We start from the raw sequence: 26,856 nt of genomic DNA, 5'->3' as shown, positions 1-26,856 counted from the left end.
GTGCGAGTGGTCCTGGGTTCGAGTCCCAATACTTGAAATGAACTAGCGGGTTTCGGGCGCACATTACGCGTTACCCAATGAAAAAGCTGCTTGGAAGGACCTGGCCTTCAGGGGGTTGTTGCGCCATGGAGATTACTGTTTACAAATACAGCATTGTTTAATTTGTAATTCGCCTTGCAATATGGCCAGCAAAATAATTAACTGTAATATACAATACAACCGTACGGTCTAAGGCGTCAGGCTTTGGGCTCGGGCCACGGGACCCACGTTGGTTCGAATCTCCGGAGACACATTTTCACTCGAGATCTGGTCCAGTGTATGCGACCATCGTGAAGAAATTGGTATCCCGGTCATCGATCCTACAACAACGACTATGGGTTCGTCGTTCTTACCACACGACCCTGTAACTGGATGATCCCCCATCTCTGCTGAGGCATGTTGGAGTGAGTCTGGCAGTCTGTAGGTAAGCTTTGGCCTTCAAGGGCTGTTGCGCCACGGATTAGTATTACATTAATATTATATAAACTATACAACTCACCCCAATCACTGAAAGAAACTCATATTAGCTTCAATAGCTTAGTGAGCAAATAGTCACATATACTGACACGTGTTCTCCTTCTCCAGTCTGCTGTTCCTCTGGTACTCGATGTTCCACGATTCCGTTGGCACACACCAGTAGGCACTCCGGTGACAGCCCCTGCAGACTACTCATACACTCAAGACTGGATGACTACCTTCGGATAACATTATGTCACGAAATATTAACAAGCGAGCTTCATTCTTGCAACGAAAGGCAGAAATGTGAGTTGTATTTTTACTTACCCATTACATAACTAGATGCAGGGTAGTAGTTTAAGATTGCCGTAAATATGGGAATTTCACCCTCAAAATCCCTATAAAGTGCTTCAAAATAGCATTGCTTTGAAAAATCAGTTAGATCACAATATAACAATTCTCATGTAATAACAATCCATCTCTTATCTGGGTGTTCCCGTGGGGTTCGTTTTCTTCGATGGACCTCTGGCGTGTGGCAGCACATGTTGCTCCCCATATGCAGTTTCAGTGACAGCTATTACACCAAGTAATATCAGATTGTTTGCCTTATTTTAAAATTTTGAAGGCCTTTCCACACAGTGGGGGTCTCTTCGCAAATGGAAGAATGGGATTGGTTCGCTATCTTCACCGGAAACCTCCTCCATCTTCAAACACATCCTGAAGATGAGAATGACGTTAGCTCTAGAAAGCTCGGATACCCTTTCAGAACTCATCATGTCGATAGCCCGAGATAATCTATTCATCAGTCCATTCATGTCAATAATCGATCCATTTGATATCTATCGATTGCTCGAAAACTACCATAGATACAAGGTATAATTTCGTGAACTGAAAGAACACCCAATACTAGAATACAGAGATATTTTCAATTTCACTCAATATGTCCGTCTGTCTTTCAGTGGCAGTCAAAAATTGACAACAATCGGCCTTACAACGTCCTTTCTGTAACCAACAGAGGCAGACATGAGGGTAAAATGTCAGTAAGATAAAAAAAGTTATGAAACATTAGTTGTATGGGTTTTAGTAAACTACAAATACTAGAAAATAAAACTTTGCATAATGAATTTGGATCCACATGCTAATTAATTATGATATAGATTATTCTCATTAGCAATTTCCGGGAGATGTACCAATGAACTTATTGGTGGCCATGGAGCATGTCACGATAAATTTCCAACTCGTTCAATAGTTTATATCCTGGTATTGATTTTTTCTGTGTTGAGAATTTTTCAAGTAAATAAATAAACTACAATTGAGTTACTTCCTCGGGCGAAGTGCCCATTGGCGTTGCCAGAAATTTTTGAAGGTGCGTCAGGACATTGATAAAACAAGAATAGTAGAAATAATAACAATATTAATTATTGTTATCACTTTTGTGATTGTTATAATGCAATATTAACTGTAATCATCTAATAAAAATAAGCAAATTTTATTCCAATTTATCATTCTTCTTATTATTATTACATTCTTGGAGTGACTTCTCAACTCGATGCACTACTATTTTTCATTACTGATTGATTTTTCTATGTTTTACTTAGCTTTTCAGCCACTTTTGGCTAATTGCGAAGTTGCGGATGAGCGATGATATGATGAAATTGATGAATGAACACTCAAAACACCCATGCCCAGGCCGGAATTCAAACCCGGGACCCTTGGCGTCGTAGCGCGATGTGTTAACTACTCCGCCACGGGGGCTGGCTGTTTTTCATTATTATTTTATTTTTATTTTACACAAAGTTAGTGTCCATAGTTATTCTGCTTTTTTTTATTAAGTTTGTATACCTCGTTAAAGGAAAAGCTTAAAAGTTATTGGGAAATTTTAGTCATAAAGTTTGTTGTTTGACGTCTCAAATAAAAGTATAATTTTTGGAATTTTGCAAACTGCGTGACCATTTATTCTTTGGATTAAATGGTAGGATATGAAGACGTAACCTGGTACTGCATTGTACACTCGATGTTTTTCGATCTATTCTAGTTTTTACTTGTGCATTGATTAACTGACTGATTGATTGAATTGGTGTTTTAAGTCCACTTTATGCACAGTAAGGCTAATCGGGACTGACCTACAGTTTAAAGTGAGACCCGAAGCACTATGTGCCTCCACCGGGTATCGAACCTAGGACCCTTGATTAAGTTTTTACTTGGGCTATTCCGTTCAAATACAAACTTAACTGAACTTTATTTATGTTATTAGCAATTTTCTGTTTTTGTAACTTGAAATGATTTATGTTAGTTTCCAGTGAGAGCGATGGACCTGTTAATTAATGATAACTCTTCGAAATATTCAAACCATCTTACCCGCTAACCCTTTAGTTAATATGCCCATTACTGTTCCCGGAAGGAAATGCCAAATAACACCTACAACCGGTGACTGTTCTCTCGCCTCCTTCCTGAGTTTTTGCTGAAGTTGCAGCAAGGGCAGGGTCAGGAAGGACCACCAGCGCTCTACAAACAGTCGAGCAGGTGTTCTCCGTCAAGTTCTATATCTGGGTCCTTCCAGCACACACTGAAAGGCAAAAAGGGGTAAGACAAGACCCTGACAGGCAATTTGTCCCGCGTCAGACTCTTCCGTCGTGTTTCACCCAGTCTGTGCAGCTTCCTAACCACAGCGGGGTGGAGTCGGGTTGCATCCAGGTCGAGAAGTGAGCTCTCGCATTACTTTTACTGGTCTTTGGCGAAAATACACAGCTTTTTAATTGGTCGACTCTTATAGTGAAGGTTAATCTTGAGCGCGGGGACAATTCGTAGCATTACCAGCAGGGACGGCGCTACAGGGGGGCTAGGGGGGCTGAAGCCCCCAAAACGAGTCTCAGCCCCCCTTTAGCCCCCCCTAGATTTTTCTAGTACGGTAGACGCATTTTGACCGCAGGCGCGTCGCCTGATACTGTTCGCATGAGCACGTGAACACTCATGTACAATGTCTTAATTTACGTACATGTTAGACGCCCACACACATACGTATATTTATTCGAAAAAAATACTTTGTTTGATGTACGAGTATATACATACAATTTACTGTGACACGATTTCTTTCACGTCTGATAACTTTTCTAGATAGTTGGTAACACTGACTCCCACGGTGTTCGACGGAGGGCGTTGAACACAATTGCTGTGCGTGTTGCATAGAGCTGACAGCTAAGGGGCTGTTGGCCACTATACCCCGAAGATGTTCACTTCGCTGTGCGAACACTGATGCAAGCGACAATACTTCTTACATTCGGCACCAGAGTGCAGCATACACAAGGCATGTCTAGGAGGACTCGAAAAGGTCTGTGCTACATAGTTGCAAACTTTAGCGAGAATTCGCTAAACCTGGTGGATTTTAAGGGGGAGAGGGACAATTTCCCCTGGGTTCTTCTTGTATTACTTTAAATATAGCGTGATTTTGGGGGGAAATTGTTGAAAATAAATTGAACTGTTATTCTCAATTTTCCAACTGAAGATGAAGTTACAAGGGAATGGAGTAAATCTGCATTTAGTACAAAAACATTATTGTGAACACTCGTATGCGAACTGCACGCGATGCCACTGTTCGACCGAAAACTTAGAAAGTAAAAGTTTCCATTTTCCATTATAAAACTTCCATCTTCAAGTAAATTTTCTAGTAGTTCGGTTAGATGGCAAGGATACTTTATTACGATGTGTTCTAAAATCAAGGGAAGGGGGTTAGCTGCAGATATGCCTGGATAACAGTGGACACTGGTCATTTGATACTATGTAATTGGCCAAACCATGAGTCGCCATTCGTCAAACTTGCTACGATATTTGTTGCCTGTCTGGTAGGTAGAAGCATTCAGTGGCTGTGGGATTGTTCTTTGATTGTTGACATATGCAGCTAAATGTGTACAATAATTAGTCTCTATAAATCGTATCACTGTATTTCGGAATAGATCTAACAGATTATTTTTTATAATTAGGACGACGTTCAAAATCTCAAGAAGGGCTATGTGTCTTTTCTGTTTCGTGGTTCCTCATTCAGGTAACGATGATTGCATGAGTGATATAGATTCTCTCTTTGGTTTTATTGTTACATCTATCCTTATCGCTGCAAATATTCGAGAGGAAGAAATACGATGTTAAAGACTCGAAGAGTACACAAACTAATTCTTAAATGCTAAGATGTGAAAGATTAAAATTGGGCTCCCAGCGCGGATAGTCTAGCGATATATCTGCTGCCTTGATATCAAGGGGTCCCGGGTTCGATCCTCGGCGGAGGTAACATTTCACTAGATGCTGTAGCTGTCGTCCAGATTAGCTTGTTTGAGTTTCGTTTTGAGTCCACTTTTATGCACAGATAGGCTAATTGGGACTGGACCTACAGTTTAAAGTGGGATCCGAACCACTATGTGCCTCTACCGTGTATCGACTCGGGACCCCTTGATTACAAGGCTACGATGTTAACATTACACCGCCGTGCATATGGTTGAACTTAATACAAATCCATCAAGTAATCAATACGATGCAAAAATCAGCACGCTTGGGCAATTTTATTGCTCGCAGTCTATCATTTGTGAGGATAGAAAAATAGTTTCTCTAGTACCGTCATAGTGACAGAATTTGATTCTGTGCAAGAGAATCAATCTTTGAAGCTTATCTAAAATTAATGATCCAATTCTCAACACTATTTATTAATTTTTTTATTTAGTTTATTTTACTTCGCGTTTTGTGCCTCTTGGCTAATTTGCGAAGATAGGGATGAGTGATGAAATGATGAAATTGATGAATGGACATTCACAAACAACCAAACCCGAGCGGGATTCGAACCCGGGACCCTTGGCGTCGCAGCGCGATGTGCTAACCACTTGGCCACAGGGTCCGACCACTATTTATTCATATTATATTCTGAAATAATATAATTTTCAGCAGTTACATTCTCTAATCAAAATGCCCAGTGCAAGAGTTGAAATTATATTCATTACTTTTATGCCAATGTATTTGTCTCCTGTGGAATTGAATTTGTAGTGAAAATATGTTTATCCTTGAGAATCGTATGTACCTCCTAAGTGGACTGTATTTTCTTGCATCGTAAGCTTTGTTTTCATGTTAATAAAACATTAAAATGCTGACCAAGACAAACTTTTATAGTATAAAAAAATATACAAAAAAACGTAACGTTTCCACCCTCTGACAGGGTCTTCTTCAGACGAATATTCACAATATTTTTTTTAAGATTTAAAGATATTTTATCATCGCAGAGAAAATGATATCACAAACACACTTTCTATTCAAGGGTGGTGGTGTTTATTTGATGTCTATACTTTATTATTGTGCCTATTTTCCGAAGCACGACAAGCTACAATCTTTCTTTGCTTCGTACTGTTGTGACATTGACAGTTTAGAGTTATGGCATACACACAGAAAATTAAATGAAATGCATCATATCGATTGATACACTAAAGTGTGTTTTATGGCTTCTTCAAAGAATCAGATTCACATTTGATGCATTTGGGTGCATTTTTGTATGTCGTGAAAGAAACACCAAAGTGCATAATTTGATTCAAGTGAGGATTTATTTCAGTCGAGATGCACTTTAATGCATCAGTTGATGCGTTTTGATGCACCAGAATTTATTTTTTTATGATGCACTTAAACGTTTCGTCTGAGCTACATAAACTCTGTAGCTCAAACCAAACGTTTAAGTGCATCATCCAAAATCATGCACGAAAGTGCATCAAGGAATATATACTGATGCATTGAAATGCATCTCGATTGAAGGAAATCCTCACTTGAATCAAATGATGAACTTTGGTGTTTCTTTCACGACATATAAAAAATGCACCCAAATGCATCAAATGTGAATCTGATTCTTTGAAGAAACCATAAAACACACTTTAGTGCATCAATCGAAATGATGGACTTAGTTTTCTGAGTGCACTATGAGACAGAAACAATCTCAAAATAAAAACCCTTCAGCAGTTGCTAGCAATGGTTGAAAAATTCAAAATTGCCTTTTACTAATGTTATAAGCTTTGTGTTATTGAAATGTGCAACGGCTGCTTGCGTCAAATTAAGTGCTACATTCGTAATCGAATTGGTAACGACAAGTTGAGGGCTCTATCTGTTGTCCTTTAAAGAGCTTGAAAAATCTTTGAATTTAAACAAGCTTGTAGCTGCTAATAAGAACAGACGTGTATTATCGTAGTTTATTGCTGTGGTTGATTTTAGAAATAGTGTTACGAGTAGTATTCATTCGTATATGCAGCGAGCTAAAATGAGTGTAGTTTTATGGCGTATCTTGTGGTGTTCGATTCATATGAATAGTAAGTCTGTAATATTATTCCATTAAATAATGGCGTAGGAAAAGAAAACAATATAATTGTTGCATTTTATTTGATGTAAAAGATTCGTACCTAAAAGTTCTTTTGTATATGATGGAACAAAATGCAACATCTCATTGATTTATCTTTGGTTCTGACTGTAAAATTATACCATAGTAAAGTATTAAGTAAATACCTTTTATTCAGTATTATTAAGCCCCCCCCAGAATTTGACTCCGAAATCTGTAGCCCCCCCCACTTATTTCAGGCTGGTGCCGTCACTGATTACCAGAGAGTTTGAAGTGAGGTTCGATTCGAAACAACTGAAAGTTGACTCTGGAGGAAAGGAACAGTGAAACTTTCAATGTTTTCAATGCAGCAGCTGTAAATCACATCAAGCACAATCAAATGAAGGTATTTTGCATGCTAAATGCTATGTCGTCTGGACACGCAACCCTCTGTGTTTTCGATCGTCCTTTCATCAATTTCATTTTATCACCTTTCATCCTCATCTTCGCGATTCTTTTCTTCAGTGGGTGCTAACTATTTATTTGCGTTATCTGAAAAAATATTGAGTATAGGCTAAATTGTTGGGCAGAAGTAAGGACGCAGAGTATCTCATGGTGGGTTAAGTATTCACTAAAGCGATACCACCCTCTTAATCTTAAAATTATAGCTTAAAATTAAATAAATATTAAATAATACGTGATATTTCAAAATAGCATTATATGTAGCTTAGTTTTGGCATTGTAACAGTTCTAGGACATATCTATTACACACACAATTCAAAATGTGTCAATTGACACATAATATATTGTCTCCAGTAACACATTCTTGGTGAATCTAAACACAGAGAAATGCATCACAGGGCGCTTTTGAGTGCTGCTGTTCCGTACACTAAAAATTCATCAATTGAAAAGATGAGACACGACCATTGCAAAGAAACCAAAATTGCACGTATGCACCGGTCCGTATGTGCATCAACCATTATTTGATGAATGCAGTTTGTCAATTTCACGTTCAAATAGGTTAATAGGAACTTGACCTACAGTTTAATGTGGGATCCGAACCACTATTTACGTGGCAGAGAGGACTGACAGTTAAATACTATTTTTTTGAATGAGTAATTGATGCATTATTATTACATCAAACTGAGCAATAGCTTAAAAATGCATGTTCATTTTTCCTGGCACCAATATTTTTTGATTACACCTTACCTACCTTATGATATCACGATAAATTTATCTACTCTAATGTGCTACTGAAGTGACAAAATATGCATTTCTTGTGTCAGTCGACACGCTTTGGAGTCTGTACATGTCGAGACAAGCAGACGGACGGGCAAATAGAAAAGTAATAATAGAAAATTTGAACTACATGGTACAGCTGTAGACGTCTATAATACGTATGCAATCGGAATTCGAACCCGGACCCTCTTGATTGCAAGCCGTAGCCACGGCGCTGTGGAGGAAGCCATGCGACGACATTGACGTTATGCTGGTACGCTATCGCAAACCGTGCGTGCGTGCGTTTATCGTACAAACCGAAGCAAAAATCAAGCAACAATTACACTTTAATGTACAGGAAGATAAGACAATTCCCTCCCCATTAGTTTACATATGTTCATTTAACAGCGACAAGGCTTAATTTCCTCTTCATTTCCCCTCCTCTTTTTTTTAACATTGCGAGACGTAAAAAAGAAAGAAGAAAAAAGTTCTTTTTTTTATTATTTTCACGTACGGTTCGGTCCGTGGGTGTCACGTGTAAGAAGTCGTGGACGCCAAACAATTCTTGGTTTGCGGGTTTGGTACTGGGGGCGTTCTGCGTGGTCCACCAATAAGGTCTTGTCCCCGCCCCATCCGGAGAGAATCGTAAATAACTGCGCGGCCATTACACACGCTATAGACTCCATACCGCCTTCGGTCCGCACGCAACGTACAGGCGCTTCTTATCTTGGCAGACGCGGGACCACATCTGCTGTCGCCCGCAACTATTCGCGCACGGATTCCACGGTCGGGGTTTTTGCGTGTTTCTGGAAGGAACATGGATGCATGCGAGATATACATTTGGCTTCTATCAAAACTATCGTGATATTTATTTCCACAAGCACTGGAATCGGGCATGGATATGTTAGTAAGCGATGGGGTGTAAGAAGTGGCTTTCTCGGGAAGGCACCCAAATGTGAACCTCTCCAGTACACCCTGGATTACACTGTGCAGGCTAACGAGGCTCTGGCGTCTGTATAATCTTCTGTGGGACTTGTGTTATGTCCTGTGCATCCTCATCGTGGCGATTGGCGACGTAAAAATAACAATATCAATCAATCAATCAAGGTCTATAACCGTAATTGTATCATTTATTTTTACGTAAGCCACTAACAAGAGTTTGCACATTTCTTATAATATCGTGTTATCATTTTACATTCATTTTCCAATATCGAAGACTGCATTCGCACTACTTTATTTTATTAACATTGAAACATTTCAAGTAAGTTTCTTATAGTTTAGTACTTTGTATAGTTAGCAATTTCAGTTGTTTGTAATTTTTGACCTGACAGAATAGCTCTTTTCTTTTATTATTTAGAACGCTGGAACTTTCTTTGGTGTGCGCAAGCAAAATCTTCTTTGGAGAAAATGCTATTTATTTTCCTAATTCTGTAAGATTACATCTGCTTAGAATTTCTTCTAGATCGTAGACGTGAATCTTCGTGTGGTTTGCTTTCCTGTTGTCTAGATATTCGCAATAGTTTCGTGGCATCCATCATATATATCTAGACAACAGCCACACGAAATTGCACTTTAGATTTTCCAAGAGGAATTCTCAACAGAGCATTTTTTTTCAGGATGTGGAAAATCGTAGCGGTTTCTCGCAGCGCGGCCAATTTTCGAAAACGACTTTGCTGGCGCAGCCCAAAGTTCCCGAGCGGCCATAAAACTCTGCATATATCCTCCGTTCGAAAACATGCATAACTCTACATGTTTGTAATTCACTGTTCTTTGAACTCTCCAAATTTCTTATTTGTACCCCGTGGCTGAGTGGTTAGCCCAACGCGCTGCGACGCCAGGGGCCCCGGGTTCGAATCCCGCTCGGGCATGGTTGTTTGTAAATGTCCATTCTTCCATTTCATCACTCATCCCCATCTTCGCCAATTAGCCAAGAGGCACAAAACGCGAAGTAAAATAAAACAAATCAATCAATCGTATTTGTACTCTGAATAGTTTCAGAAATACCACAACATTATCAATGTATCGATTGTTGGTGTTCGATTATTCACTACCGTAGATAAACGAACGGGACAACAATCGAAGTAATTTATATCACTACACTAGCATTTTGTAGCTCTTTATATTTAGAAAATTTGAAGTTTTCGTATTTGCTAGTTTTAAGATATCTACAGGCCTCTTTATAGCTATGGCAATATCTGAGATCCCGATAGTGAAGGCAGATAAGACCAACACACGTCTTTTATCTGTTACAAGCTTAAAAAAGTTTTAAAATATACTCCAGCAATTTAAATTGTTGCGGATACAATTTCAGACCGGTATACCGATGGAGCAGCAAGAGGGCCATACAGTCCTAGACCTATGCAATATTTTGATGTGAGCGAATAAAAGCATGCAATGATAATTGGACATTATTCATTGTCTAGTGTTTTAAACTATACTTATTCTAACACTACGTTTCCAATTAACATTATATGCTAATGTAGATCCATTGCCACTAACATTCTGAGAACCTATAAGAACCTACGAAAATAACTGCCAATTTTTCAAAAATTTCAATTTTGTCCTTACATAAATGAATGGGTTGTTTGCGGAGAGACGCAAGCTCCATAAGTCTGCAATATTTGTTATTTTAGCTTTATCATATTTGATACAAGGCTACCAGATGTCCATTTTTTAAATCCCTTCCTCGACTTCTTTCGAATTGCAATCGTCATGCCAGAAATCTCGGTGTTTTTTATTAACTCATTTAGACGTTCTTAATTATAATAATCATTACTAATACGTATAATTTAATTTATAAATATAACATTTTCTAAACATACAATTATCATGACTGTTCAATGGTGCTGGTATTAGAAAAATTAAAGGAAGTTATTTATTTATTTATTGAGAAAATTTCAGATACAGCACATAGCCATTTTACACTGAAATCAGTAACATGAAAATAACAAAAAAGAACAAAAATAAAAATAGCAAAATAAGACAAAATATTAATATAAATAAGTCAAGATAGCACAATTAAATATTATTTGGCAACATATGTTCTGATGGTTGACCGAAAGGCGTACTCTGTGGAAAATACATCAGCACTTGATGGGAGGTCGTTGTATTGAGTGGGAAGTCTGTGGAAGAGGGATCTTTTTTTTAATTTCCAGTCTATGCTGTTTTGTGTAAAATAGATTTGTGTTGCGTGTTGAGCGCATAGGCACTCGAAAGTGGAATTCCTGGAGGAGCATGTTGCAACGGATTTTGCCATTGACAAGTGTGTTTTGCGGAATGCAGTACTATTCAAATACTTCTACAGATAAACCTATCTCGATTATCCATTCATGAATAGATCTTATTTTTTCTCGCTCTCTGATGTTTATTTACTAATGAATTCCAACTACATTTCTCATTGTCAGAGTAAACCTATCATTGGAAAGAATAGAGTTCATCTGCCACTTTTACGTCCTTCCAATATGTTGCAATTCGTTGCTGTAAACAAGATTGTGCTCTTCTGCTTTTCCACTTTATTTTCTAACTTTTCTTGCTCTTTCCCTTTTATCCTATCTTCTTATATTTTTTGTTACGAATTTTTTCTTCTTTTTTTTGTAGGAATATCTTCTTTTTGTCGCCGCCCCCTTCTTTTACGTCGCTAAATGGAAAAGTTTCGTTGTAACTCCTGCATACATATATATAGAGGGAAAAGAAGATGAAGATATCAGCGAGGGGAGGTAAAGATTATAACTCTTCAATAAGGAGTTCGCCGGCTTTTTCCGAAAAGTACATTTTTCCGACGCGGCTTCTGCAGTAATTATTCAAATTGAGCGCTGAGTACATTGTCCCCATCTTCATCCTTCCCTCTTCGCCCCCTTCTAGCTCCTCTTTTTCTGCTGTTCCTCTTTTTTTTGGTTGATGCAAATGTCTGTCTCCCACCCCCCTCTTTATTCGTTCTGAATTTCTTTTCTATAGACAGAAGTGGCGTTCGTGGGGAAGCCCGAAAAGGGAAGGGGGGTGGGCAAGGAAAGATAGTCGTGCAAAGCTTACCCCCCCCCTCTCTCCCGGGGGACAAGTTAATGAAACGGAAGTTTTATGCACGCTAATGGAAGCTTGAGAACAAAGTGGTTAAAAGTTTGAACTTTGGTTCTGTAAAAGCAAGATTTTTCTCCCCTCCCCCTTTTTTTTTCTAAAGGCGTGTCTATGTCTGTCCCCTGTTGAAGAGGGTTCTTTCTCTTTTCGTCTTTTTGTACATTACTTTCTTTTTGCAGTTCCCCGATGCCCGCAAGTACCGCACCGGACACTGTCACGGTTATGCTGCTGGAGTTTGTGTTCTCAGGTGTGGCTGTGTGGAGGAACCTTAGAAAAACATATGTCGATCTCTTTGCTTTTCGTTGCAGAACTGGTTAATGTTACACTTTCCTCCCTCCCTCCCTCCCTCTCTGGGCAGCTTAAGAAAATGCTCTGTTTGCAGGCCCTTGCTACGGGGAGCTTTGAAAATCTTTAATTCTGTTTAACCTCTGTTCTTGAGTGGTCCGAGTTCGAGTCCCGGAAACGGTTTTTTCCCCTTTCTCAAGTACTTTATCCGGTAGCAGAACTTCACTGTTGAATATTATGCTGATAAGTTACTAAACGTGACACAGCTAGTATTCGTATCAAACGATTTAGGTCTGCATGTTTGGTGTTGTTTGAACGTCAAGTGCATAAGCTTCCAGCATTGGGCACCCGTCGGAGATTTTCTAGAAGGGAGAGTGAGGTGTCAAAATCGAAAAATTGACTCTTGAAGTGGAGCATATATGGACATCATTTTGTATGGGCCATCATCATAAGGGAGGGATATATTTAAAACAGAGAGATAAAAAATAAAATATGGAAAAGGAGAGAGAGAGAGAGAAGAAAATATGAAAAAGCAGAGAGAGAGAGAGAGAAAAAGAGAGAGAAGAAAATATGTAAAAGGAGGGAGAGAGAGAGAAGAAAATATGGAAAAGCAGAGAGAGAGAAAAGAAAATATGGAAAAGCAGAGAGAGAGAGAGAGAGAAAAGAAAATATGGAAAAGCAGAGAGAGAGAGAGAGAGAGAGAGAGAAGAAAATATGGAAAAGCAGAGAGAGAGAGAGAGAAGAAAATATGGAAAAGGAGAAAGAGAGAGAGAGAGAGAAGAAAATATGGAAAAGGAGAAAGAGAGAGAGAGAGAGAGAAGAAAATATGGAAAAGCAGAGAGAGAGAGAGAGAGAGAGGGAGAGAAGAAAATATGGAAAAGCAGAGAGAGAGAGAGAGAGAGAGAGAGAGAGAGAGAGAGAGAAGACAATATGGAAAAGCAGAGAGAGAGAGAGAGAGAGAAGAAAATATGGAAAAGCAAAGAGAGAGAGAGAGAGAGAGAGAGAGAGAGAAGAAAATATGGAAAAGCAAAGAGAGAGAGAGAAGAAAATATGGAAAAGGAGAGAGAGAAGAGAAAATATGGAAAAGCAGAGAGACAGAGAAAATAAAATATGGAAAAGGAGAGAGAGAAGAAAATATGGAAAGCAGAGAGAGAGAGAGAAGAAAATATGGGAAAGGATAGAGAGAGGGAGAGAAGAAAATATGGAAAAAAGACAGAGATATATAGAATGTGGATAAGGAGAGAGAGAGAGAGTAAATGTGAGAGAAAGGAAAGAAGAGAGATAAATAAACAGACGAAGAGGAAGAGAGAAATTGGAGTAGAACAGAGAGAGAGAGAGAGAGAGAGAGAGAGAAAATAAATGGGTCAGTTAAAGAGTAGATTGAAAGAGATAATAGAGAAATAGACTGAGAAAAAGAGAGAGAAAAATAAAAACTAAGATAAAAGAATCACTGGCCTAGGAACGTTTTCGATTTGGAGGGTACAAAGTTCAACCTCAACTAATGACAAAATGATTACGACTTTTTAAAATTGTTGTAAACTTTTATGACAATTTCCAAAATAGTTTTTTTTTAAAAAAAAAAAAACTTGTACAACATCGGAACAGAATTTGACTTCATTCCATTGTTTTGCACTCGTTATAAACAGTTTTTACTTCCTCATTAATCTTTCCGGGGAGGAAGTAACTAGTGCAACAATTTAGTGTAATAGGTTCATGATGGTTGAATAGGGAGATGGTGTGAAAAGAAGAAAAAACTTCCGGTTTTAGCTATTAAATACGAGATTCGTCGGCAGGATCTTGCATCTGCCATATTGTTTGAAGTGCACAAGGTGTACAATTCTGATCAATGGAATTAAAGAGGTGGCCCCTGCTTATAGGGGTGACGAGAAGAGCGAAGAAATGGTTCATGTGAAATAGAAATAAATAAGAGGGTAATGAAAAAAATGGCCAAATAAAATGACGTACTAAGGAAGACGATGAGGAGAAAACACTGAAATTCCTGTAAAAACGAGAAAAATGGATTGCCCCAGTTAAACTGCGACGTCCGGTCATCCTGACCAATCGTAGACTTCTTCCTCCATTAAAAGAACCGTTGGACTTTCAAGAACTGCAACCTGGACATCGTCACCTTGCCCGCAGTTCATATTTACGGGCCCGAATCAACTCTGTGGAAATGCAAATTTCCGCAGCGCCGCCATTTTTTATGACGTAGCAAGAGTGTTAATGGCGCCTCGCAGGCGCTTCCTGCATGCCCTGTTGCTGCGCAGCTCCTGTTTACCGCGGCGTTAATGTGCGACGCGTAAAATGCTACAGATACGTTCTCACAGCGGCGGGACGCTTCAAAGTAAATATGTTATGCATGGCGCAAGGTTAACTGCTGAGACGAAAAATTCACCGTTTTTTTTTTCTGGCGGTGTTTCTTTCTTCTGCGAGAAAATAGGCCACCTTAGTTTTCTTTTACTACCACTCGTAAGGTGATATCGTCTTGAATTTATAATGAAATGATGCTGATATAGTAAAGAGGACAATTTCAAAGGTTCAACTACATCGGGTGAAGACATATGAAGCAAAGGAAGCGAATAATATAACTCCATTTCGGAGTGCATGTGAAGTGAGTGCATCGGTTAATTTCCAGGCTAACTAGTCCATTGCCTATATTTTTTTCTTACATGGTGTGCATTAATTTCAATTCTATCCTGGGTTGGGCATTCTTCGTAGGTGTCCCTTCATCAATTTCACATCATCATCTTCGCGAATAGCCAAAAGTGGCAGAAAAGCGAAGTAAAATTATCCAAATCGATCAATTATTGATATTCTCTCTAAGGAAGCTTTCAGACAGAACTAATTAACTCCCTAGCCTTCTTAAACCCGAAGGTTCATGGCTGCAGCAACACAGGCCTTCCAGCTGTCCCTATCCTGAGCAAGATCTATATACTATTTTCCATCTCTAATACCGATTTCCGTTAGGTCCATCTCAACGTTGTCCCTCCATCTTCGTCTTGGCCTTCCTACAGGTCTCTTACCATCAGGTTTCCCAACAAGAATCCTGTAAACTCTTCTTTCCTCTCCCATTCGTGCCACATGGCCTGCCCACCTAAGTCTTCTTGATTTAATCATTCTAATAATATGTGGACATGAATACAAATTATGCAGTTCTAAATTATGTAACCTTCTCCACTCACCTGTCTCCTCATCCCTTTTAGGCCCAAATATTTTCCTAAGGATCTTATTTTCAAATACTCTCAATTTATGTTCCTCTTTCAATGTAAGGGACCAAGTTTCGGACAGAAGCTTTGATTAATTGATTGATTGATTTGCTTTATTATACTTTGCTTTTCTGCCACTTTTGGCGAATCGCGAAGACGAGTAAGATGACTTGATGGAAGGCCAATTGTAAACACACATGGACAGCACGCGACACATATCCCAGAGAAGATTATACTGGCTGTAGGGCCTGCAAGACAGCAATTACCGAGGAGTTCTGAGTACTGCACTCCGTTGAAGTGAGATTGACCTTTCGGTGCCTTCTCTCTTATGGAGATTTCACGTCAAAGCAACAGCGGGGGTTCACAACCATTTATAGGCAGGCTATGACAATTCCGGTTAGAGGAAGTACCAGTATTCGAATTAGGGAATTAGTATTCGAAGTGGTAAGGGGAGGGGGAGTGAACGAGAACCTCCCCCAAAGTTATTTTCCCGCCTCTGCGTTTTAAATTTAGTTCTCAACCAAGGAAACAAAATTTCCTCCCCTCCAAAATATTTCCACTAACATAGATAAAATTTATTATTGCTAATCAATATTTTTTTTAGTTTACTATTTTAATTCAACATTATCCATTGTCTATTGCTTTTTTAAGTATACTTATTCTGGCACTACTTTTTGAGGGAAGTGCTCTCCAGGAACGTAGTGTTAGAAATAGTTATAAGCAGTAGACAGTGGATAATGCCAATTAACATTGCGTGCTAATGTAGAACCATTGTCACTAACATTCAGGGATTTTTTTTTTGTACTACAAGCATGTCAGAGCTTTGTGAAAAGGAATGAAAATCTGGAACTGCTATACAAACCCTTACAAAATTGCAGTCCTTTTTTTCTGGGAAGAAAGATTCCGGTACTCTGTTATCTCTATTGTGTTCATACTAACAAATTCTCAAAGTATTGTGGTATGTTCATAAATGATTGTGCACACATACACTCTTATATCTTTCGTTAAATTTTTTTTCGTTTTTTCTCACCTATAAGAAGGTGTTACTACGGCATATCGTCGAGTACCACCAGAAAAAAAAGCACCGAAAATTGTATTCTTTAAATAAAAGTGTTTTTCGGCTTGTAATAAATATAGCTTAAATAGTATATCTTGTCATTTTGATGACAAAGTTTGAATTCACTTCTCTTGGATGGAGCAGAACATTTAGAAATATTTATAAAAGTGGAGAAAGATATTTCTGATTGTCCCCTGACCCCACACCCCACTGGATCGAACCCAGTTTATAACCTCGGAGGTATAAATAAGCTACACGTGAACCTGGCGTATGGTGAATGCATATTACACTGATTCTAGAATATATCTTGCTACTTCTTATGTGTGTACGCGTGCGACTCCTCGACTAATTGTTGTCTTCCCTTCCAGATGCACGGCTACGACATCCACGGGGCGCCTCCCCCACCGGGGCACGAGCTAGGCCCCCCGCCCGGCTCCCACCCCTCTAGCGACATGGGTCACCCAGACTCCACGGACTCGTACGTGACGTACCTAGAGAGCGACGACAGCCTCCACCATGACACCTCCAGCCCCTAACGCCCCCTGTCGCCGCTTCGATGGTGGGATCGCCGAGGCCAGACCATGGGAGTCCACGCAGAAGGCTCAGGTGAGGATCTACGTGCATGCAGTATTTGGAAGTAATTGTTTACTTTTTTTAAATCGATGAGTGTAACTCGATTACGTAAAGAGTTACGGCGCTTTCAGACCGAACCGACAAGCGACACATGTCGCCTCGAAACGAAGCATCATAAATTAATGCAACATTTCAAACGAATGCGCCACGTGTCGCTCATGCTGGGGCATTTTTTTCAACACTGTGCATCGTGTCGCCTCGGTCTGCTCTTCGCGCATGCGCCGTGAATGTTTACTTATGGACTGAAGGAACCGTAGCACGTCCAGTCTGTAGGAAAGCATTCACTGAGCATGCGCTACCAATACACGATATTCGTGGCTTTCAGACAGAAGCGCCACGGGGATTTCACACCGAAGTGGCAAGCTAAAAGCGACATGGGTCGCTTCAGTCTATAAGAAAGCTTTCGCCGCCCAGTCCGAACGACATGTAGAGCATTTGGCATAGCTTCGTTACGAAATATTGCATTTATTTCTGAAGATTGGTTTCCAAATAAAACGTGTAGCGTGTCGCCTGTCGCATGTTCCTTCTCACTTCGGTCTGAAAGCTGCCTTACCTTATGTACAGATTGGATCCAATTTTTGGTCGAACATTTACTCTGCCATGTTCGACTGACAGATGTTCTGACGATCTTTTTAGAGTCTGTGCGAGATCCCGAAAAGTCGATACCGGGATCAGGAAAAAAAAAATGTTCTGTCCCCATCGAGAAATTCCAAATGATAGTGTTTAAAAGTGGTTAATTCTCGATGTTTTCTACACTTTAAGCGTCGGAAATTTCTTGATATTAGCAGGTTTTTTTTTACATAAATGCAGAAAGAATCAACTGAGGTGGAAATACTGTGAAGAATTGCAGATTGTCACGCTGTCGGGAAAATTCGAACATTTCCCAAAAGGAAATAAAGAATTTTTCCACTCTCAAAAGTCGAGATTTTAAAAATTTTATGTTCCGATTTTATGTTTATATCCCGACCAAAAATTGTTCGTCCCGCATACCCCTAGTATTTTTTAAAAAGTGATATTTGGATATTTGAATTTTTTGTTTGGCTTTATTTTTTTATGTTGAAATATTGAAATAGGTAAAGAAAATTTAATACTGTGCCATTTTGAGATCATAAAAAAAAGCCAGTATGTATGTTCATTATAATGGAAAAGTAGTAGACTAAATTAAAAATATAGCATGTATACTCATTATGCATATACTTTTGAAGATGTTTAATATTTCCCTTCTTTTTTTCTCTTGCAGGAGTACTTCTGTTCGGAACTTCATAAAACGTGGCATTATTTATCAATTAAGTGAATATTCCATACTGGCCGGTTGCCCACTGCATCTTGTCGTGTGTGTGTGTGTGTCAATGTGTACAGACGAGTGACGTGTAAGTGATTGAGAGTAAAAACTTGTATATTTAATTACGTAAGAAAACAAAGAAAATCATAACAAAAAAGAGTTTGTAAATACGTGTACAATTAATTCATTAGAATGGTGATGTAAGGTAAGAAAGAAAGAAATGTAAATTCAGGGTACAAAGAAAGAATGATTTGAAAACAAGAAGGTTAAGACGTGGTGCAATATGTAAACAAAACCTGATTTATTAAGTTAAGTAAATTGAAAGTATCCACAAATATCACGCGAGAAAAAAAAAATAGTGTGAAATTCTTTTCCATTGTTGAGTGTAACCAGAGCTTTCGTGGAGTACTTTATGAGTAGGCAAAGTTTATATTGGCTGTTTAAGAATTTATTTTACACGGAAAGTGCCATGATTATCGGATTTAACATATATTTTGTCTTTCTTCAGTGACATTGCCTGTTCTTTGAAATAAATTGGGGGCCTCTCATCAGTGCAGTACCCCCCTCCCCCGCCGCGAACAGTCTTGAATGAAGGTTTTTACAATTTGCAAAACCCACAGTTTATGAGGTGGATAATCATACACAGATAAGAGCACATGTTTGTTGATTGTTTGTACTCCAATATTTGGTACTTTTAATAATATAATGATTACAAAAGAAAAGTTGAAATCACAGTTTGCAAATTCCACGAAAATTTAATAACAATTGTTTTTGATTGTTATATTACTTCGACAGGTTCTCTCTTGTGTTATGTTCAAATTAGTGTGTTTTTGATTTTTACGTGTGTTTTGTCTGTGTTTATGTATGTCCTACTGTAATTTATTCAAGTTCTTTTTATTTTCAAAAATCAAATGTTTCTTTTCATGTGAGAGAATATTAACAGGATAGCATACTTTTCATGCAAAAGGGAAAAACATGTTTTGATTCGATTGTTGGTGAATCAAAGGAGCAATGAGACAAAAAAAAAACAATTGATCATGTTATCACTTGCCATATGTTTGAGGCAATGTTGACCTGTGGGTTGTGTCACTTCTCTGCTTTCTGTAGACAAAAAGAGTCACCGGGATTAAATTGTGTAATGAAATACCAAAGAGAATTAAATGGTGGTTTCATTTGTTTCTTCTCTGACCTAAATAGTTTTTACGTATTTCATATTTAGTTTTTTTTTCGATCATAAGTGTCATTTATTGATTATGCCTTTCAAGTCATTTGGAATCAAATTTTAAAACTGCAAAAATGAAATGTGTATAAAGTGTATATGTATATGTAGGAATGCATGTGTGTGTACAGGGTGACTACAAGTCCAGAACAAGTCTCTTATAGTGCCTCCCCCATGGCGAAGTGGTAGCATCGTCGCCTTATAATCAAGGGGTTCCAGGTTCGAATCCCGGTTCAGTCCCGATTAGCCTTACTGTTGAAAAAATGGACTTAAAACACCAACTCAATCAGAATCAATCAATCAATCAAGTCTGTTATTAACGCAGATACCGAAAAATGGAAATAAGGGAAAGTTTGTTGGCTATTTGAAAGTTGAGCCCTCCCCTACCTAAGTGCCTGATAACAGTTACCTTTGTTGTCGGACTTTTGAATCATCTTGTATATAGTACATTGTGCGGCTAATACATGCTAATTCTGAGATCAGGCGTCCAAGATTTGAAACCTTGATTCAAACCAGTAAGACATGAAAAATTTGAGTAAACTTTATTTCATTAATCATCCAATCATTGCGACGGATACATAAACAACTTTGGTATTCCACAACTCTTTCATTAGCCTACAGCCAGAAAATCGACGTAAATTAATAGAGAAACAAGCAAATAATCTCATTCCAACAATACAAGACTACTCTGCTGGACCTGACAAAGCTCATGGTGTTCACCTGTTCGTGACCGCAATGCCACCTGTCGTGCGATATTGGAGGTACTGCGTCTGCTACAATACGCTGTACCGCGATAGTTAGAGAGACTTTCTTGCTTATGTTGTGTTTGGTTTGTATTTTGCTGTATTTCCTGCTTGCAATGGACTAGGTGTTGATATCAAGGAAGCAGTGATGCGATATATATATATATATACAGACTTACCTCGGAGGGTGTAGGGAACAGAACGTAGAAGCTGTAATTTGGAGGCGAACCTCTCTGTGCTCAAGGTAAGTGCAGATAACTCGGCGGTAAAAATTTACTATTCCACAAACACATGTAACTTCTTCGTTTCGTCACTTTTAACATTCGTATTTACGTATCTGCTTCGCGGACCATTCTTGAAGGTGTATTCACGTGTTTTTGATGAAAGTAATTTCAATTTTTCACATTACGAGTACTTCTTTATTTGCGTTGATTTGTTTGCGTAAGAAACAGTATGGGGCGTACACCTTCGTAGATAATCGCGCGTCGTGCTTGTGTTTTGTCGATGCAGTGTTTCCAACCTTCATACCCCAAAATATACTCGTCAAGTGGTTTTTTTTTAAAGCTTCTTCGTATTATTTTACGAACAAAATTTTAACCATGCTTGCCTAACCTAACCTAACCTTGCCGGAAATGGTTCGTGGGGCTATGCGTGAATGGGTTTTGGGGCTATCCGTCATTGGGTTGTGGGGCTATCCGTTTTTCCAAGTACCCAATTCCACATCCAGTAGATCTTCCACACCCGGTATGAATTTCACCACGCATCCACGACACGTCATCTTTTCGGAAAACAATGGCGTGGTTGGAAACCCTGCCATCGACAAAACACAAGCACGACGCGCGATAATCTACGGAGGTGTACGCGCCAAAGGCTATTGTGCGTCGGAGAATTACTTTTCAACAAAAATAACGAATTTCCACTATGATACATTCCCACATGACAGAAAACACCTTCCAGATGTTAGACAATGCTACAGGAACGTATTACCGTCAGTAGTTTCTTGTGTAAAAATGAAGAAATCTGTTTGTGTAATAGTACATTAGTACCAACTCGGCAAAATGGGGTTAGCTAACGTTTTAAAGGTTGTGATATTGGAATTCAGGCTTATTAAAACTACAGAGCTTGAACCACTAGCGTGTTATATTTTGTTGCAGTAGTGTCAACCTTTGAAAAGTTTTCCTTCTTTCAATGTCTGTTATTTTACATAATTTTTATGCTCTTGGTTTAATCGTGAACATGGGCGTGAAGGAATTAAGGATATGACAAAACACAGTGATACAGGTTCTAGCTTGTTACGCTCACCGTTCCACCACAGAGGCAGGGGGTGCAGAAAATAATTTGTCATAACACCTTACCCTCTCTTGCTGATCATTATACATAATTAGATTTCATAACAAGGATATGACCAGGGATAAAATAAATGGTATAGCTAGGGACATTGAATTTTCGCGATGTGCGAAATCGCGAAATGTGAAAAAAAGATTCAATTTTGAACATTCTGCACGTAACTACACCCCCAATGATGAAATATGCATGAGTTTTATTCGCGAAGTAATGCGAAGTGTGTGCTTTTCCTCGAAATGAACGCTTTTTCGCGAAATAACCGTGAAATATCATCAAATTAAGTAGAAAACACGCAAAAACCGGCAATCGAAGTTGCGCGCGCAAACTGTCGATTTGTAACGATACGTTTGCCTAAAGTTTCCTACCACTTGCAGCTGAAGAACGTTTTATCTTCGATCACATCAGGAAGACGCTGCAAATTGGGATTTCCCATGCACATAATCTCAGTTCGAAAACTTCGTTCCCTGTCAAGCTGCATTCCTTTCTTCCCCCGAATGTCTACTCAACTTCCAGTTTCATTGAACTTGCTAGCTGTAGCAGCGATAAGATTAATCTGTTCCCGCGCATCAAGGGAAACAATGGTGTCATTTGTGTTCAGTCATGAATGAATTTTGTTTATCATCATGTGATTTTCAACATGTGTTTGTGTATGTGCAGTAGTGATTATTTTATTTGTTGGACAGCAAGGATATCCTTTAAATACATACAATGAATAAATCACTTGAGATATGCAATTTAGAAATGAAGTGATTTTGTGTTGAGGTTTTCTTTTTGGTTGGGCAGCTAAGTACTTGTGCATGTGTACAGTATATAAAAATGAAGTAGTTTATCAATTTATAGCTCTTTTGTATGTTGTTTCCTCCTTGTTGTGAAACAAGATGAGACAAGATGGCGGCCCGTATGGTCTACGCGTAGTTGGAGCTCCGCAATTTCTCCCGAATTTAGCCTGGCTCATTGAGATATTTATATCTAGAACTTTATATATTCCACTCGCCGGCAACTTGCAACTGTTTGCATAAGCGTCGTGAAGTGTTGTGATACCAGGAATTGAATAATCAAAGATTACAATGTCGAAGCCATCTATCAATACAGTTTCAACTCGGGTAGACGGTGTGGAGTCGATGCTACGGGACTTCGAGAGCCGCCTGCAAGAGATCGTCGAGCAGCAGCCAGCCCCTAACAGCGTGGACAGCAGCGCCGTTACACCGTTGCAAGATCTCTGCGCTTCCTTCAAGAAATTCAAGGAGGAGGTTGAAGACACGTTCAAAGTTGTGAAGTCCGACCTGCAGATTTTAAGGAAGGAAGCGGCAGAAAATGCCATCAGAATCGACGACCTCGAAATGTACTCTCGGAGAAACTGCCTCCTCCTGCATGGAATTCCTGAAAGATCAAACGAAAATACAGACTCCCTGGTACTTGACGTTCTCCACCGGAATCTAAACCTACAACACATCACCCTGGAGCACATCGAAAGATCTCACCGCCTTGGTCCTCAAAGAAGAACCGCCGCCGATGCCGTCCGTGAAGGAAGGAGGCCCATCATCTTTCGTCTGACCAGCTACCGCACCAGGGACGAAGTTTGGAGGCGGAAGAAATCTCTGAAAGGGACGAAGCTGCTCATTACCGAATCCCTGACGTCCGTGCGACAAGATGTGTTGCGGAGGGCAAAAGACCGCCACGGCCAACGGAACGTGTGGACCCAAGATGGAAGAATTATCATCCTCTTACCGACTGGCCGAAAAGTATCCGTCACAACACTAGCGGCACTTGACAACATGAAATAAATGCGGGATGAAAAGTAAATTTGCAATAAGGATTCATGAGTGTATGTTTAAATAATGCAATTGTGTGTGTGTTGTGTGTTATGTGTTTTTATTGTGTACAAGCGCGTGAAACTATTTTTTCTTTGCGTATCAATTTTTCTTCCTTGTGCATACGTTCCGTCCATTTGAGTGTCTTTAAATTTAAATCTAATGGAAGTGTGTTATTTCTGTGTTCACTGCACCTGCCTTTCATCAACGCTACTTTTATGGTAAGTCAAATCTTTTTTAAACTAATTATATATGTAATCTCGTTTAAAATGAGTGCTTTCCATCCATTTGTCAGCACTTTTAAAAACCGTAAGAAATATTATGGCTGATAGAGACGATTTGTGTACTGTAAATTCGGCAACGCCGACGTCAAACTTTTTCAACCAACTTTGCAACATTTGTACCTCTCCAACAAACAGCAACAATGGCCTTTCCTACTCAACTGCAACGCTACAAACGGAAACGGTTTATCCATATTCTGGGCCGCAGCTGAATCTTGCACCCGGCAGCTTTAACGCAATTCATATCAACGCGCAAAGTATTCTCGCTCATTTCCTAGAAGTAAAAAATATAATTCAAATAAACAAAGACGTACATGCCTTACTGGTCTCGGAAACATGGTTGAAGGAGAGTCTTTCGGACGATCTGGTGCATCTTCCGGGATTTCGTTTATTTAGGAAAGACAGAATCGGAAAGAGGGGAGGGGGAGTGGCAATTTATTTGCGCGAGGACGTCCCTGCCAAAATTCTCTCAAAGTCGCCCGATGCCCATGAAGGTTCGTCGGAATATATAATCCTCGAAATCAGTATCGGTCAACAAAAACTCCTCCTGGCGGTAGTCTATCGTCCACCTTGCACTCGCCTTGATAACTTCGAGAACGACGTTGCAAACTTTCTACCAAAATATTCACACACGATCGTTCTGGGAGATATGAATACCGACCTATGTAGCAAAAAAGAAAAGGTTATAGAATTCCGTGATACGTTCTCTGCTTTAAATCTTTCCATTTGCCATTTAAATCCAACCCACCACACGGCCACTTCCGACTCGTGGCTTGACGTCATCTTGGTTTCTGACGAAAATCGTGTAACGCGCCATGGCCAAATACCAGTGCCTGGAATTTCCTACCACGATTTAATTTACGTGTCCTATTATCTTCGCATTCCTAAATACAAAGCAAAACAAGTTTCATATAGAGACCTCAAAAACATTAACGAAGCCCGCCTAAATCAAGACGCTGCCCTTGTACCATGGCATTTAATCAGTACGTTACCTACAGTGGATGAGCAAGTCTTATTGTTAAATACCTTTATCCTCCAATTGTACAATAAACATGCTCCAGTCAGGAAGAAGCGTGTTTCGCGTCCCCCTGCTCCCTGGCTGACGGACGAGTTGCACCGGCTTATGGCGATGCGTGACAAAGCGTACACCAAATATAGGAAGGCGATCAAGGTCGGTGATTATAACACATCCATCTTTGAAAATTACAGAATTCTGAGGAACCGTTGCACCCAGGAAGTACGAAAATCAAAGCGTCGATTCGCGTCTGAACTACTAACATACGAAAGCAAACCTGACGTCCTCTGGAAAAAATTGAAAATACTGGGAGTTGGGAAACGGAGAAACCACGAATCCGTGAATAAATTTCCACCGGAAGTATTGAACGATCACTTTTGTGATCTTCCGATCGTCGATGATAATGTGAAACACGAAACGATTCGTAACATTGAAACACGCCCCACAACTGCTCCAAAATTTTGTTTTTCTTATTTTTCGCCGGAACAGGTCAGAAAATCGTTACAGAAGATAAAGTCATCGGTCGTAGGAGTAGATGAAATTTCTATCCTCATGATTAAAAAAATTCTCTACCACGTACTTGCTCCTATCACTCATATTTTTAATTTTTCTTTAATTACCGGCGCATTTCCCTCGTCTTGGAAACTCGCCCTGGTACGCCCTATACCTAAAACAAACAACATAATAAACGTCAACGATTACCGACCAATCAGCATCCTCCCAGCCTTGTCTAAAGCCCTAGAGCATCTCGTCAGCGATCAAACCCGGGACTTTCTAACGCGAAATAATTTAATAGATCCTCTTCAGTCTGGCTTTCGAAGTAACCACAGCACTTGCACGGCTCTTGTCAACGTAACCGATGACATGAGGCTAGCCATGGACAATAAACAACTTACGATTCTGGTACTTCTAGACTTTACAAAAGCTTTTCAGACAATTGATCATGAAATTCTACTCGCTAAATTATCATCGATTTTCAATTTTTCCGACTCCGCGGTTAATTGGTTCTGCTCCTATCTACAAGAACGTCGACAATGTGTCGTTGACCTATATGGAAAATCGTCGTGGAAAAACATTCCATGTGGTGTCCCTCAAGGCACCGTACTCGGCCCCCTCTTATTTGCTCTGTATATAAACGACCTCCCGACGGTGCTTAACGGCTGTAAATACCATATCTATGCCGACGATTTTCAGTTATATTTCTCTTTCCCCCCGCAAGAAATACTGCATGCAATAGAAATTGTGAACAATGACCTTAAACAAATAAGTACTTGGTCTGCACACCATGGCTTACATCTAAACCCGACTAAAACCCAGTGTATTCTTGTAGGTTCCCGTAGAATTTTGAGCAAAATAGATAAATCTAGCCTCCCTAGACTCAACGTAAATGATATTCATCTGCCCTTCTCCACTACTGTTAAGAATCTGGGTGTGATACTCAACCAACATCTCACCTGGGCAGAGCAAGTTAACTCTGTATCTAGAAGAGCTTTCGGTGCATTGCATTCACTCTATCGGCTCAAAAACTTCCTCCCTGAACGCATAAAAATTAAACTGGTCCAGTCTCTTGTATTTCCCATTGTTGACTATTGCGACATTGCTTTCTTGGATGTCAATCACGAGCAAGCTAAACGACTGCAGCGAATTCAAAATGCCTGCATTCGTTTCGTTTTCGACCTAAAATATTCAGACCATTTGACATCGTACTTTGCGAAGGTCGAGTGGCTTAAATTAAGCGATAAACGTAATTTTCATAAGTTAATTTTACTGTATAAAATCCTCCAAATAAAAGACCCGCAATATCTCTATAACCGATTTCAACATCTTTCCGACTTTCACAGCCACAACACCAGATCGCGCGAAAGGTCTCT

The 26,856-nt window shown here is 39.4% G+C and overlaps 1 protein-coding gene across 4 annotated transcripts in view; it reads left to right on the top strand.

Annotated features, from left to right (window-relative positions):
• Positions 1–19,718, top strand: part of tup (LIM1_Isl and LIM2_Isl domain-containing protein tup) — a 228,006-nt gene extending 208,288 nt beyond the window's left edge. For 2 of the 4 annotated variants that reach the window (XM_083131714.1, XM_083131713.1), the window contains exons 6-7: positions 17,026–17,263; positions 18,531–19,718. In XM_083131714.1, coding sequence (XP_082987840.1) covers positions 17,026–17,193 — 168 coding nt within the window. In that variant the 3' untranslated portion in view covers positions 17,194–17,263; positions 18,531–19,718. Of the gene's footprint in view, positions 1–624; positions 802–17,025; positions 17,264–18,530 lie in introns of those variants that run through there. The other 2 variants (XM_083131716.1, XM_083131715.1) reach the window with 1 other exon arrangement.
• Positions 19,719–26,856: the final 7,138 nt, after the last annotated feature.

Source organism: Lepisma saccharinum, chromosome 11 (genome assembly GCF_977018435.1).
Source record: "Lepisma saccharinum chromosome 11, izLepSacc3.1, whole genome shotgun sequence".
Classification (NCBI taxonomy): Eukaryota; Metazoa; Arthropoda; class Insecta; order Zygentoma; family Lepismatidae; genus Lepisma; species Lepisma saccharinum.
This window is presented reverse-complemented; position numbering and strand designations above follow the sequence as displayed.